Source organism: Rhinichthys klamathensis, unplaced genomic scaffold (assembly GCF_029890125.1).
Source record: "Rhinichthys klamathensis goyatoka isolate OS25496 unplaced genomic scaffold, OSU_Roscu_1.1 h1tg000035l_1, whole genome shotgun sequence".
NCBI classification, from domain to species: domain Eukaryota; kingdom Metazoa; phylum Chordata; class Actinopteri; order Cypriniformes; family Leuciscidae; genus Rhinichthys; species Rhinichthys klamathensis.
This window is the reverse complement of record NW_026606583.1, coordinates 7,070,001-7,085,914: the sequence shown is the minus strand read 5'-3', so window position 1 is coordinate 7,085,914 and position 15,914 is coordinate 7,070,001. Positions and strand designations below refer to the sequence as shown.

General features: G+C 38.8%; 1 protein-coding gene across 10 annotated transcripts in view; it reads right to left on the bottom strand.

Annotated features, from left to right (window-relative positions):
* tanc2b (tetratricopeptide repeat, ankyrin repeat and coiled-coil containing 2b) overlaps nucleotides 1–15,914 on the bottom strand; it is a 144,385-nt gene that overhangs the window by 14,347 nt on the left and 114,124 nt on the right. For all 10 annotated transcript variants that reach the window (XM_056246053.1, XM_056246056.1, XM_056246054.1 and 7 more), the window contains 7 exons: nucleotides 14,901–15,025; nucleotides 7,715–7,950; nucleotides 6,318–6,483; nucleotides 5,103–5,710; nucleotides 4,398–4,506; nucleotides 4,165–4,287; nucleotides 1,163–1,399 (listed from right to left, as the gene is read on the bottom strand). In XM_056246053.1, coding sequence (XP_056102028.1) covers nucleotides 1,163–1,399; nucleotides 4,165–4,287; nucleotides 4,398–4,506; nucleotides 5,103–5,710; nucleotides 6,318–6,483; nucleotides 7,715–7,950; nucleotides 14,901–15,025 — 1,604 coding nt within the window. The remainder of the gene's footprint in view (nucleotides 1–1,162; nucleotides 1,400–4,164; nucleotides 4,288–4,397; nucleotides 4,507–5,102; nucleotides 5,711–6,317; nucleotides 6,484–7,714; nucleotides 7,951–14,900; nucleotides 15,026–15,914) is intronic.

Genomic DNA, 15,914 nt, shown 5'->3' with positions numbered 1-15,914 from the left:
ATCCTGCACTTAAGCCTATAATTTCGTTTTTAAAAATATAATTATGTATTTAAAAGTTGCAGAATGGATTCATTTGGAGACTTCGAAATCAGCAGAGATAGGCAGGCAAATGCAAAACAACATTTGACAAGTTATTGCTTAGCTTCAACACTAATGTTTTTTTTCCCCTCCGGTCTCGACTTGGTCTCGGTCTTAGTCTCGACTTGGTCTTGGTCTCGACTTGGTCTGTCTTGGTCTTGGTCTTGGTCTTGGTCTCGATACCATCTGGTCTTGGTAGTGTCTTGGTCTCGGTTTAGGCGGTCTCGACTACAAGTCTAGCTTATAGTATCAGCAAGTTACAAGGTTTTTAACATTGAGTACTCAATCTTTAGCCTGACTTCGTCATACTCATATTCTAGTCAGAATGTGAGTCTGATACTGCTCCATAGGGCTTTGATTATGAGGCGTGTCCTAACCGAACCAGGAAAAAAAAAAACTCTGCACTCAATTGGATAGACCTACAACCAATCAGAGCAACGCAGTACGTGTTTTTTTTATGAGCTACAAAGTTGTCAACAGAGCTCAACTACACGCACGCTGGAAGAAGTAGTAAAATAATGAGTGTTGCTTCTTTTACTTGGTCCTCCATGAGTGCGACCAAAGGAGAAACCACAACGACCACAGGGTCTTCATCGCGTCCCGTCTTCTTAGCGACCATTGGAGCCGGCTGATAAATTAAACTATTGCCGAATCCCGTAGGAAGGACGGCAAACACATCTTTCCGATCGACAAATGCCTTGATTGCAGTTCTCTGTTCGTCTTTTAAAATGAATGCGCTGTCGATTTCTTTTACAACAGACGCGATAGCGGACTCTACACATCTCAGTTCTCCAGCGGCGGCCATCTCTGAGGGAAACCAGTTCAACCCAAGCGCTCTTTGATAACGTGATGATGACGTAACTGCAGATCATCTGTCCATCATCGTATAAAGCCCGCCCTGGCTATTTGATTGGCCCGACGATTTCTGAACCGATCATAATTACTCCTCAATGGATCGAGTCCAGACCAAACTTCCCGACCAAAAAATGTTCGGGCTGGCATCCAGGCTCCTCAATCTTAGTAACCCAACAGCATTTACTGTGCATAAAGTATAAATTGTCGTAAAAAAGTATGAATCTCATACCTTTGCTTTCCTCTTGCAGAGGGCGGTAACTATCCCCAGGTGTCCAGCGGCGGCCGCGTATCCCAGAGGAGTGAGGCCGCTCTCAGAGGCCGAGTCCACACTGGCACCATATTCCAGCAGCAGGTTCACCATGTCGGCGTAACCCTGGTGAGCGTGCACACACAGCACCGGAGCGTTGTTCAACACCTCCGTACGATAGTTCACATTAGCGCCGCCCAACATCAGCAGCCGTGACACCTAAAGAAAAAATTCAAGTGCCCATATTATGCTCAGTTATAATTAGTTTTGTGAGTTCCAAGAATACATTTAAATGATTTAAAATAAGTTTAAAAAATGGTAACATTTTACAATAATGTCTCATTAGTTAAGATTAGTTAACATGAATCAAGAATGAACAAGACTTCTACAGCATTTATTAATCTAAATTAATGTTAATTTCAACATTTACTAATACATTATTAAAATCTAAAAAATTTTGGTTAACATGCACTGTGAACTATATGAACAAACAATGAACGACTGTATTTTTATGAACTAATATAAACAAAGATTAATAAATACTGTAACAAATGTTTTGTTCATTGTTCATTTATGTTAGTTAATACATTAACTAATGTTAACTAATGAGACCTTATTGTAAAATGTTACCAAAAACACATTATTTTCTACTCATTGCTGTAGCACTTCTTTTCACCCCTAGCTTGAAACGCTCAGTTTTAGTTCCTGTCTCTTGAAAGCCCGCCTTCCCGAAAAGCCAAGTCTGCTCTGATTGGTCAGCTGGCCCAGTCTGTTGTGATTGGTCAAATGCTTAGAGCGTGTGTGAGAATAGAAACGCCACTTTCTACAATCGGGTTTCAGCTCAGGAGGCTTCATGAGCAGCTGTAAGTAATATATCTATGGTAGTCTTGCTCAGCTAGATCTTCAGACTGAAGGCAGAAGACTCTATAGACCCCTTTTTCAGTTGGTAAACATGGTGACGTTTTTTTGTGGGCGGGGCTTAGGTGGAGGCAGAACGATCCCTCTGGCCGCTTCCCTAACGTTAATTTGCAAGTTTTGTTAGCTTGTTTTTTTAACAATGACTGGAGAAAATCCAATTTTATCTTAATGTGTAAGGTCACTCAGTGTCCAGGACTGCGATTGTTATTTGCAAAAGTTAATTTTAACGGACGGAACCAGATTGGCTGACCCGTACTGTACACACTCACTCAATGGATGGACGATCTGACAGGATTAACATTAGCGCTACCTCCGGTTGAGTGGCCTGACTTCTACACCTATCCGATAGAGAAACCGAGCGTTAAGAGAAACTGAGGGCATATAAATCTATAACTACACTACCGTTCAAAAGTTTGGGTCGGTACGATTTTAAATACTTTTAAAAGAATTCTCTTCTGCTAACCATGGCTGCGCTTATTTGATTAAAAATACAACAAAAATCAGTTATAGTATTAAATATTATTCCAGTGTAAATCAGCTGTTTTCTGTGTGAATATATAGTAAAGTGTCATTTATTCCTGTGATCAAAGCTGAATTTTCAGCATCACCAGTGTCAGTGTCTTCAGTGTCAAATGATCCTTCACAAATCAGTATAATATGAGGATTTGATGCTCAAGAAACATTTATTATTATTATCAATGTTGAAACAGTTGTTGGTCTGTCAGTTGTACAGTTTTTTTTTTTTTTATGATTCTTTGATGAATAGGAAGTTCAAAAGAACAGCATTTGTTTGAAATAGAATCTTTTGTAACATTATAAATGTCTTTACTGTCCTTGATAAATAAAAGTTTTCCTCCAAAAAATAAAAATAAAATTCTCACTGACCCCAAACTTTTGAACGGTAGTGTATATATATATTAATATATCTTGGTTATGCAAATGTTAAGTGAACATGTACAAGACTTGTGTGTACGATCCGCAGTTCTGCCGAGCCAGCGCCAAGAAGACGACAATGTAAAGAGTGACATTACGGTGCAATTTTAAATATGTGAATATTTTCTAGACATAAAAATTCCAGAATGATACAGCATATTCATTTTTCATTGATTCTTGCACCCAACAACACAAGAAGATGACATTTAATAATAATAATAATAATTTAAGCTCCTTATTATGTAGCCGAATCTGTGCTGGTTTGTATTGGCCGCCTCCAGTTATCCGTTTGTTTTGCCTCCAGCTAGCGCCGTGACGTCGGCGCAAAAGGGGTCTATAGCAGCTTTCACTGGCAAAGGAACCACCAAGAGGCCATCTGACTGACATGTAAAGCAAACCATCACAGTTTAGTTTTTTCTTCAGCATCATGTTTAGGGGCATGAAAATGTAAAGCCGATGTCCCTACAATAACAGACCGGCGTGTTAAACTCTTGGACCTATTTTAAAGAGTCTATGCTGTGATCTTCACATACTTTTGAAAATCCAGCATTTAGTTGATGCTGACAAGTGCTTGTTGTCAAAGTTGTAAACCTGACGGCTTTCTTCTACTATGAGGGGGTTTGTCGTCACGATGGCTTTGTTTCCAGGCAGACTGGTAAAGAACGCGACACACTGGTCTCACGGAAATCCTGTAGGTTTCAACCAATCAGATGAAGACTACGAAACTCCCAACATTTTTCCAATTTTGTGTGCCTTATGCATCAGACGTTCAGCCAAAGGTCCATGAGCTGAAACTATATTTATGGTAACTGTGGTGTCAGTATTGGAAGTCCACCCAGCGTCTCCTCAACATAGCGAAATCACTTACCCAAACGTTCTTTGAGTAAGCGATCAATGTGCAAATGGTCACGAAAATAATAACTGGACTACAAACGAGGCGTTTCTTTTGGAGAGATTAAATCCTTTTGGACTTTGTAACTTTTCAGATCATTTACAGCTACAGTATATACACACTGACTAAAGGAACGGTCAAACTAAAAAGCATAATAGGTGCCCTTTAAAGTATACAGTAAGTGCATAATGTTGGTTTTAGAGTAAGAAACAAATGTAAAATCTGTAAAGTGGAGCAGTACCTTTATGTTAGGTGTGTAAAGGTTTCTGAGTGATGAAAGCGCTGTAGATAAACTCTCTGTACTGTATGACACCCACAGTCCTTGCAAGATGGATGAAGAAACCCCGACCTTCTTACTCAGGCCCTACAGTGTGATACAATAATGGGACAAAAAGCCTTAATGCATGAAAGCATTAGCTGTAAAATATGAGCATTATAGTGATCTATTATTACATCCTCGCATAACACTCTTACCTTGAATATGTGTGCTTTCAATATATGGTGACCCAGTTCAATTGTCTGCTGTCTATTTAGTTTGTTTTCTTGTCTGGAGAACCAGAAAGCCAGAAGAGTATGGCCATTCCTTCAAAAAAAAACAAAAAAAAACATGTAAGAAACATAAAAAACTTCAAGCTAAAGTTCTCAGAAAGCATCATAATATTCTAATAGATCAACCTTTTCCACTGATATAAAAGTTGTTAGAAGATATACATGTTGCGTCAGATTATCGTTCTCACACTTTGATTTAGGTGAACATCTTAAAGGCCCGGTTTCACAGACAGGGTTTAGATTAAGCCAGGATTAGGACATTTAAGTAGCTTTTATAAACGTTCCTTAGAAAAAGACATTGCTGGTGTGAATATTGAGACAAAACAATGACACTGACATATTTTAAGATCTGCCAGTGCAAGTTGCTTTCCGTTAAAACAGCTCAATAATGGATTTTACTCTATGACTCTTAAGCCTAAAATGTCTTAAACTCAGTTTGATTGAATTTAAGGCCACAGAAAGTCTTAAATGGTATAACGTGTATATTGTTGGCTCTGTAACAAATTGCTTTTGAACCACTTCAAAACCAGCAAACCAGAAGGCTGTTAGGTAAGTTTGTGCATTTATTTTCTTTTACCCGCCAAAGCCAACTTTTACTCGAATCGGTATTTGAAGTAACTTTTGTCAGACCTGGGATCGCAGAGGAACTTGGTCTTCTCTCCCTCCTCCCGCCATATGAGCCATTCTCTAAAGGAAGGGTGTACGAACATGCGCGTCCCATCCCGCCTCTTCACCAGGAACACCGACAGGTTCTCCAGCCTCTGCTGGAAGTCTTCCCAGTCCAGCGTGCCCTTCACAGAGCTGGCGTTGATGGCCTGGTAGATCTGCTCATCGGTCAGCGGGTGCAGGGAAGCCAGGGTCACGTTCAGCAACGGCAGGGCCCTTTCGAAGGACGACTGCGTTGGGAAGCGCATGTTACACTGCAGAAGGTACACTTCGGCTAGACTGACCGGGACCACCTTGTAGTTGGAGCTTTTGAGCACCAGGTAGCCGCGTTCGATCAGGTCAAAGGTGAGCTTCAGGTAGAGAAGAGAGCCCTGGCTGAGGGCCTTGAGGTGGGAACTGAGCTTGCCGAAGCTGGTGTTGTCCATCTTGCCGTTGAGGGAGATGTTGTTCTGGATCTCTGCACTGCTGTGGATGCGGTGGAGGATGTAGCCCTGGAGATCGTGGTCGATGGCGTCGTTCTCCTCCAGGGCGTCCAGAGAGATTTGGTGGAAAGGGAGAGGTTTGGTGATTTCCTGGAAGGTAGAGGTGAGAACTCGGTAACTTTCAAAAATCATGCTTGAATTAGATTTTGTAACTGCTTTTTGGTGTGTTGAGTACAGGCAACATGCACAATGAAATAGTAAATGTTAAGTTTTATTTTTTACTTTACTCTTGAGAAATGTTTCTTGAGCAGCAAATCATCATATTAGAATGATTTCTGAAGGATCATGTGACACTGAAGACTGGAGTAATGATGCTGAAAACTCAGCTTTGATCACAGGAATAAATTACATTTAACAATATATTACAATACAACAGTTATTTTAAACTGTAATAATATTTCACAATATTACAGTTCGACTATATTTTTGATCAAAGTGTATAAGAGTTTCTTTCAAAAACATTACAAAAACTTACTGACCCAAAGATTTTTGAACAGTGGTGTATTTTTTAATATTCTATTTTTAGTCTAGGTATACATATTTTCCCCTACTATATGATATTTAATTATTCAGATACCTAAATTGTATACTGCATGTACAGATGACACACTATATTATTACACGATTGGAAAAATATGCCCTCATAAAGCTGTGAATCAATTCCAGAGGGCAAATATTGTAAAAATGCACCGTTTACCTGCAGCGAGGTCCTGACAGTCACCACCAGTTTGAGCCAGACTGGAAACTTGTTGATGGTCTTACAGAGGAAAGACACAATCGTGTCTCCATAGTCTGGTTTGTGGAACTCAGCCTCATTCAGACCATCAATAAGAATGATGAGGTCTTCGTCTGGAGTGATCTTCCTCTCTGAGAAAAACAACAACATACAAACTTTTACACACATTTTGCATCATTTTACTTTCAAGATACAATTACAAACACAAACTCTTGTGGAATCTGCTCATACGTTTGTTTCAGGGTTATTATAGTTAACTGAAACTAGTATAAAATTAGGTAACACTTTACAATAAGGTTTCATTAATGTATTAACTAACATGAACTAACCATGAGCAATACATTTGATACTCTATTTGTTAATCTTTGTTAACTTACTTAATAATAATTACAGCTGTTAATTGTTTGTTCATAGTTCCCTTGTGAAAATGTATTACTAAGTATACTACAACCCATTAACATATTCCCTGACATATCGCTTGAGACTAACTCATATAATATTATAATTACACTTTATTTGGAGTATTTCTTTATTGCACAATGCACATTTATTGATATTAAGACTAAATGTGTTTTAATATCACTATTAGTAAGGATAGTAAGATCTCTCTATAATATCAGTCTTTAAATGCAATATATTTAAAGTGTACCTAAAGTATACTTGCAATAGTTCCACAATCAAATATACTTAAGTATATCTTTAGTTGGACCTCAGCAATATTTCTGGGAAACTAAAGTACATTAAGTACAAAATTAGTTTCAATTTAGGTAGTAATTTAGTAAATTAGTTGTACAATTGCAGGGTTTATACATTAAGTACATAAATATGTAAATGTATTTGTAGTATACTACATATATATATGTCAAATACATTTAAGTATATTTATTTTTCACTAGGGTTTACAGTGCATTAACTAATGTTAACAAATACAACTTTTGATTATATTAATGTATTGAACAAAATGTCAAAATGAACAAAGATTAATAAATGCTGTAGAAGTGCAGTTCATTATTAGATCATGTTAACTCATGTAAACTAATGAAACCTTATTGTAAAGTGTAACCAAAATGAAATAATTTTTTTGTTGCTTGAAATAACGTAAAAGTGAACTGAAATAAAATAAAATATAAATGTAAACTTGCCAAGGCATCATTTTGGGTTCTCATGCAATGATTTTTCATTCAGTTTAACTTGATCTACTAAAATAACAAACTAAAACTTAAATAAAAATGAATAAGAACTATATAGACCTGACAAAAAGCAGCAAAATTACTAAAACTTTCAAACTAAAATGAAAAAATAAAAACAAATTCAAAATATTAATAAAAACTGAATGTATGCATGAATGTAATGTGCACATGCCTTTATAAAGTGCCTCCAGAGGTTCGAGCACCCCTCGTCTGAAGGCAGTGGGGGGGTCCTGGACGCAGGAGCGCAGACTGAGCATGCTCTGTATGTGTGGCTCTTTCAACAGCAGCTCTCTGTACGCGGCGAGCTGTGGCGAACGACACAGCAGTGCCGCCACGTTGTGCACAAACTCCGGCACCAGGCAGGTGTAAGCGTTATCAGCCTGACAGTAGTGATACGCCACCACCTGCAGGGGGCAGCAAAGACAAGAGCAGGTGAGAGGGGCCGGAGCGCCGATTAAGCTGATCTAGGGACTCTTTGCTATAATTACAAAACAATTATAAAATGTTAATAATGATATCAATGTTTTAGATGATGATGTGGAACAACAGTACTCAAACAATATGCTGCTGCTGTAGTGCATCTTAATTTGTCCCCTGAGAGGAATGAGTGCTGAATTGCAAACTTTTTCTCCCTCGATTTTGGAACGAGGCCCTGACGAGCCTTTTATCAGGAGTTTCAGACAACTGGACGCCCATCTTTGAGACAAGTGCCTATAATTGGTTCCATTAAAGCAGTAATTATTTTAATTATCTGCTTTACTTGATTTGAAAGGCAAAAAACTTGAGGATTACACAGCATCTTCTGAGGTAGAGATAGTAAAAAAAGATTATGCCACCAAAAAGTATATAATCCACATTATTTTCTAAAGTAACACTGTCCAACAATGGCACCAGCAGATACAGATTCACAAGAGGCAGCGTTTCTTTTGAGCTCATTTGCTTTGTGATGATGGGTATCACAAATTTAAGAATCTGTTTAACATCTGCTATGACCTAACCTAACATCCGATGACAGAACTAAGGTGAACTGCATTGAGCAACAAGAGCAACAAGATGATCAGTTTACTGATTAGATGTAATCTTTCCTACTGAGGCTCTGTTTACTCCTGGTATTAGGTACAAGTGGTACAAGAGGTAAAAACGATATAATTACTGTTCGTTTTCTCACACAAACCGCTCGTTTCGTGTCTTAGGCCTTCAATGTGTACTTACATTTACGAGTCATTAAATCATGTTTAATTTGGACTTCTCTGTGCATGCTCTTTGAGGTGGTGACCATAGACCTGCATTATATGACTGACAGACAAGAACGGTTTGACCTAAAAATATCAAAATTGAAACTACTGCGGAAACAAAGACACCTACATCTTGGATGCCCTTGAGGTAAGCTAAAACATACCAGAAATTAATTTCAAAGTGAACTATCCCTTTAAGATACGTTTTGGTTGATCGGATCACAAGTGGACGAGGGAGACACATTCCCATTTACACCTGGTGTTTTAATCCGTCTCTTTTGTCCACTTTTAACCACTTCTGTCCTGATTTCTTCGAGGGGAGGGACTATGGGGGTAAATGTATGTTTTTTTTTTTAGATCTGATGATCTAATGGACAAAATAAGCTCATTCAATTTACATATGAACACGGCTGGAGACGACTGAAAAACACACAGATCAGCTTTAGTTTCTGCACTGACAGCCACAAGACCAGCCGAACGCTGTGAGTGTGTGTTAGAAATCAGGAATGTGAGAAAACATTGAGCTTGGTACATTTTTCACGTCTCCAAACCAAACTTCGGTCTTAAAGGGATACTCCACTTTTTTTGGAAATAGGCTTATTTTACAACTCCCCCAGAGTTAAACTGTTGAGTTTTACTGTTTTTGAATCCATTCAGTCGATCTCCGGTTCTGGCGGTCCCACTTTTAGCATAGCTTAGCATACATCGTTGAAGTGGAAAAGACCATTAGCATTCCTAAAATAATTCTACTCTCATTCCTGCGTAATAATCAAGAAACTTTACTGCCGTACCATGAGTGCAGCAGGCGTAATGATATGACGCAGCGCCTGAAAATAGTTTCGTTGTGTTGACGGAAGGTGGCCTATTTTCAGGCGCTGCGTCATATCATTACGCCTGCTGCACTCATGGACAGTGAGTAAAGTACGGCAGTAAAGTTTCTTGATTATTACGCAGGAATGAGAGTATAGTTCCTAGCCATATCAGCCTAGAAAATCGCAACTTTACATTTTCCGTCGGTCTTAGTGCACGATGTAACTACAGAAGAGTCAAGTTTTAAATAGGAAAAATATCGAAACTCTTTGGTCATTTTTTTTTTTAGAAATGCTAATGGTCTTGTCCACTTCAATGATGTATGCTAAGCTATGCTAAAAGTGGTACCGCCAGAACCGGAGATCGGCTGAATGGATTCAAAAACGGTAAAACTCAACAGTTTAACTCTGGGGGAGTTGTAAAATGAGCCTATTTCCCTAAAAAGTGGAGTATCCCTTTAATGCTGACAAAAATTTAAATCCCGTCTGGCTAGTGCGCTTGCCATAATGTTCACGCATTAGGTCAGTAGGCGGAGAGTAGACGGTCTTTTGTGGCTGTTCGAACGCATTCGACCACATGAGCGTCTACACTATGAAAGCAATCCGGTTGAATGGGTTTTCGACTACCTCTGGAAGTGGTCGAAAGTGGACAAGCTCAAAACGTTTTAAACCCCGTTTACACCTGTATTTAGCGTCGTCCACTTCGATCGATCGTCGTGATCCGATCGATCAAAACGCATCTTAATACCAGGTGTAAACAGGGCCTAAGAGTTCAACTATGTGTGAATATTTAGACGTCTTTAGTTCTCATGACCAGGTGCTGCTTAAACCATTTGAGTTTCAATTATTTTTTAGGGACAAGCATTGCTAAATCTCTGTATTGTCTTTAGATACTTTGGTTAAGTGGTCTCTTCTGAGGCTGTGTGTAAGGTCAACACCTTTAAGGACTGCCTTCTGAATGCCTATAAAATATAATGTATCTGCCTTAGCCAGACTTGATGACTGCAGCGACCAAGCAGCACATTCCCAATAAACAATCCCGCTGATACACCCGAGTCTCCTGGTCTTCGCTTCAACGTTTCTTACAGCAACAATGATCTGTTTTATGGTGTGTTTCACTAGTCTGTTTAGCTAAATACTACATGAAACATGGCATATTGATGGGAAAATTGTATTACAATGATTTTAATTGCAAAACGTTTGCGCTTGCTCGAGAAACTTTGTGATCAATCAAAGAATGCAAAGTTTCGCAAGGGAACGCAAAACAAAGGTGCAAAGCTTTTATGAGTAAATGCAAAGTTTCATGAAGAAACGCAAAGTTTTCAGAGCAAACGCAAAGTTTCTCAAGGGAACACAAAAGCATTGTTTACAAACGTAAAAGTTTTGCGAATAAATGCAAAGTTTTTAGGGGGAATGCAAAAGTTTTGCAAGCAGTATATTATATAATAATAATAATAATAATATTTCCTCCCATCTAATTTTTTTCCCCATCACTATGTCCCTTTAAGGGCTCTATAGTTTACAGAGGTTTTTTTTTCCATCTAAGTCTGAATGGTCAAATCCAAGTATTTTTTCATGTATATAGACATTAATCCAACTCGAATGTAATAGCATGCTAATATAAACATAACACAAATAATATATTATAGAGCAAGAGGTTATTATTAAAAAAGTAGAGCATATTATACTATGGAATTTGCAGATTATATAGGCCTACATGTGCTCTAAAAAATGTTTGCATGCCAATCAGAAATGCTCCGACTGTGAATCATTTCGCACTTTGGGTTGGCTGACAAGTACAGGAGGGCGGGGTTTTGGAAAGAGGGCGTGTCATTGAAGTTCACACAACTGCTGACATCTCTTATAGCACCTTTAAGGATTGTAGAATCTTTCTAGAACATATTTTCCAGACATATTTATTGCACCTGAAATTGGAAGCATCAGTAGAAAAAAGGTATAAATCATCACTGCACTGTATTTTCACTGAGAATAAAGCTACAGTGTTCAAAGGCAATCAGCACAATGTAGTGACACCATCTCAGCTCTGATTTCACCTTCATCTGTCCTGGTGTTCATTATTCAACACTTCTGAAATAAGCGTGAAGCAGACAGAGCAGGAGCCCAGAGCTGCTCATTACTCACCAGAACTTACAGAGAGATGCAGATAATTACTCAGACTAAGCCAGACTAGATGCCTATGGCACTTCTGAGGGCTTGAGAGTTTCATGCTTACTGCATTTGAGTAGCCTGACTTCATCATACTCATATTCTAGTCAGAATGTGAGTCTGATACTGCTCCATAGGGCTTTGATTATGAGGCGTGTCTTAACCGAACCAGGAAGAAAAAAAAACTCTGCACTCAATTGGATAGACCTACAACCAATCAGAGCAACGCAGTAAGTGTTTTTTTTATGAGCTACGCAAAGTTTATTTTTATACGCAACAGAACTCTACACGCACGCTAGAAGAAGTAGTAAAATAATGTGTTGCTTCTTTTACTTGGTCCTCCATGAGTGCGACCAAAGGAGAAACCACAACGACCACAGGGTTTTCATCGCGTCCCGTCTTCTTAGCGACCATCGGAGCCAGCTGATAAAATAAACTTTTGCCGAATCCCGTAGGAAGGACGGCAAACGCATCTTTCCGATCGACAAATGCCTTGATTGCAGTTCTCTGTTCGTCTTTTAAAATGAATGCGCTGTCGATTTCTTTTACAACAGACGCGATAGCGGAATCTCTACATCTCAGTTCTCCAGCTTCATCTCTGAGGGAAACCAGTTCAACCCAAGCGCTCTTTGATAACGTGATGATTACGTAACTGCAGATCATCTGTCCATCATCGTATAAAGCCCGCCCTGGCAATTTGATTGGCCCGACTAATTCTGAACCGATCATAATTACTCCTCAATGGATCGAGTCCAGACCGAACTTCCCGACCCAAAAATGTTGTGGGCGGGGTTCGGGCTGGCATCCAGGCTAGCATTTGAGTATATATATATATATATATAATCATCAGCCAATGTTTTGCAAAAACAGGCAGTTATGACACCAACATTTTAGATATTCACAATTCTCTATTCAAATGTCGATACCACAGCTAAAACTTACAAGACGTAACAGTAGTTTTCAGATAGAAACATTGAGTAATCAAATGTAAAATAACACTGGAAAGTCTTTACTGTATAAATTAAACCGATTAATCCTTATTAATGTTACAAAAGTTCAGTAAAGAGCAGTGAATGATTTTCTTTGTCCTTTGTTGTTTGATTAACATTAAATACACAGACAGCATCAGAAATATTAGGCTGCTGTCACTTTAAGACCTAAAGCATGGATCCAATACACCAATACTGATACACATCTTTCTCTACTGTTTGCGTTCACGGAAGACATAACCGACTATGCTTTACCGCCAGTGTTGTGCCTGAACACACAACTCATATTTTGGGCGAACGTGAACTGAACGTACTGTATTACTGCCTGATGAACGTTACTGTGAACGCGTTCATTCTGGTGTCTGTGAACGCACGCTCTCTCAGTTTAACTTCGTTCAATAGGGTGCCAGATTTCTATAGAGCCTTCCAGGCGAAAACCCGGCTAAAACACACGTAAACAGGCCTTAATATATAGCGAAAAAAACACCCAATCTGGCAACACCAGCCACCAGTGTCGCACCGCGGCCACCGCATGCGTCATCAAGACAAGAAGCAGCATGTAGTCGACCAAGCATCGAGGAGGCGTCGCATCGTATGATCAGTTTTAAGACAAGGTCGGCGAGGATGGGAAAAATCTTACATTTCTGTGCAAACTTTGCCCGCCGATAAAATAATTGCTGTAGTGATTGTATATGGGTTGTGGCAATAATTTAAAAAAAAAATAGCTCGCAGCAACATATGGAAAAAAAGAACTATTTTGAACTACAAGAACAAAATTGTGAAGTCTGAACTATGAACTGAACTAGTTCATTTTAAAATTTGTGAACTGAACTTTGACTAGTTCATGTAGAAAGTGAACTTTCCCAACACTGTTCACCGCCGACACAAGCATTTTTTATTTTATTTTAGTGAATTTGTCCGTTCAAGGGCAAGAAGATGTGAAACAAAGCTCAATTCAGTATTCGCGCGCTGTCTGAGACGCAGCTTTCTGGGCGCGCGCTTCGGATGTTTGCGCACACAAATCTTTCCACACAGCGCGTAATGAACTGAGTTCCCTTTTGTGTCTTCTTGAGCTTAAATATTTAAATGACCAAGACTTACAATCTTATGACAATGTTCTGAGCGTCAATCTCGTTTGTTTACGTTCTATGTTCTCGAGACATTGCGTTGTTAGAATTCATGTGACCGTAGATGACACCGTTTCACATACTCACCAACACCGTTCTTTAACTCGCTTTTGGCGCTTGGCGTGTGTTAATATTAGGCCCTGATATATATGTGTGTGTGTTTGTGTCTGTGAACTTTGATGTGTATAAAAGATCTAAACGTCACATCGATCAAAAGTGACCGTAAAAGATTTTTAGTTCAAAGAAATGCTCCTCTTGAACTTTCTATTCATCTAAGAATCCTGAAAAAAATGTATCAGGGTTTCTACAAAAAGCAGCACAACTGTTTATAACATCGATAATGATAAGAAATGTTTCTTGAGCAGCAAGTTAGCATATTAGAATGATTTCTGAAGGATCATGTGACATGAGAAAACAGTTGTTTTAGGCACCATTTAGAGGATTCAGAACAACTTGGTGATCAAGGTTGGCTAAAACGTAACCCACATGTTTTTACCTCCTAAGGTCTTGCCCATGTTGAAATGAAAATGGAGTCACTCATGCATTCTCACCAAGGCTGCATTTATTTTATATTCAGTATTTGATGTGCACATCTCTGCATGATAATTCAGTTTGATGTGCACTATTGTGGAAAAACCATATATCAGACGCAGAATCATGACAGCCAGAGAGATGATCAACCATATTAGAATACCAATTTACTCATACAAATGTTTTAAAGAACTTAAACCATACAGAAGGGTAGAATGTGAGAGTCGATTATTAATGCATTGACTTAACTAGATCTAGTAGCATGGCAAGGAAATTGCTTTCTGCCTGAATAAATATTTTATGAGGCTCAACGGCAAACTAACTTTTCTTTTTTAAACATATCTGCATAATGCAATAGCTGAGACCATGACAGCAAGCCCACACAGGTTAAGACGGGCCTTTTGTGTGTGAGTCGAAGCAATTCTACCGGTCAACGGGATCTATTGTGAGAAGATTAAAGTGAGAACCCGTGTGTGTGTGTGTGTGTGTGATTGTACCTGTGACGCAAGCCTCCTCATGGCCTCCTCCTGTCTCCTCCTCATTTCTGGAGTTCCAGGGCAACTTCCTCCTCCCAGTGTACCATGGGAAGGCTGCGGTTGTGTGAGAGGGATGCCTTCTCCATCTGAACACACACACGAAAACAATGAATTATATTTAACACGGTTCAATTTACACAGATGAACGTGAATCTGGCAATGTTTTATTACGATAGATGTAGTTGGCATCGCGACAGCTCAGTTAAAGTTAAATTTAATTCTCTATCGTGTTTGAAAATAACGAACCATCAACACTCAAACCTACACTAAACCTAACTGATAGTGTTCACAAAAGCAAATGTGAGATGCAAACACATTGATGCAAATAATGCTGTACCGGGTGAGCTACCGAGCAAGTTTACTACGTCAGAATAGTCATATGGAGCTGGTTATGTGATGCAAACATCAAATGTATTAGTTTATAAATCATGCATTATGGTAAAATGGCTTTGAGGTCATGCAGTGTCAGAAAAAAAGGCACAAAAGCTGTCACTGGGGCTTTACCCTTTCAAACACACAAAAAAAATGCTGGATTGTTTTAACCCAATTTTGGGTCAAATATGTGTGGAAGCTTGTTTACGCCACTGAATAAAATAAATAAATAAAATAATTGCGACTTTTTATCTCACAATTGCGAGATATGAAGTCAGAATTGTGAGAAATAAAGTCGCAATTGCGAGATATAAAGTCGCAATTATGAGAAATAAAGAGAATTGTGAGATTTCTCGCAATTGCGACTATTTCTCATAATTGCGACTTTATATCTCGCAATTGCGACTTTATTTCTCAGAATTACGACTTTATATCTCGCAATTGCGACTTTATTTCTCAGAATTGCGACTTTATTTCTCACAATTGCGAGTTTACATCTCGCAATTCTGACTTTATAACACATAATTGCGAGTTTATATCTCGAAATTCTGACATCTTTTCTCAGAATTGTGAGATATAAACTCGCAATTGCGAGTTATCAGG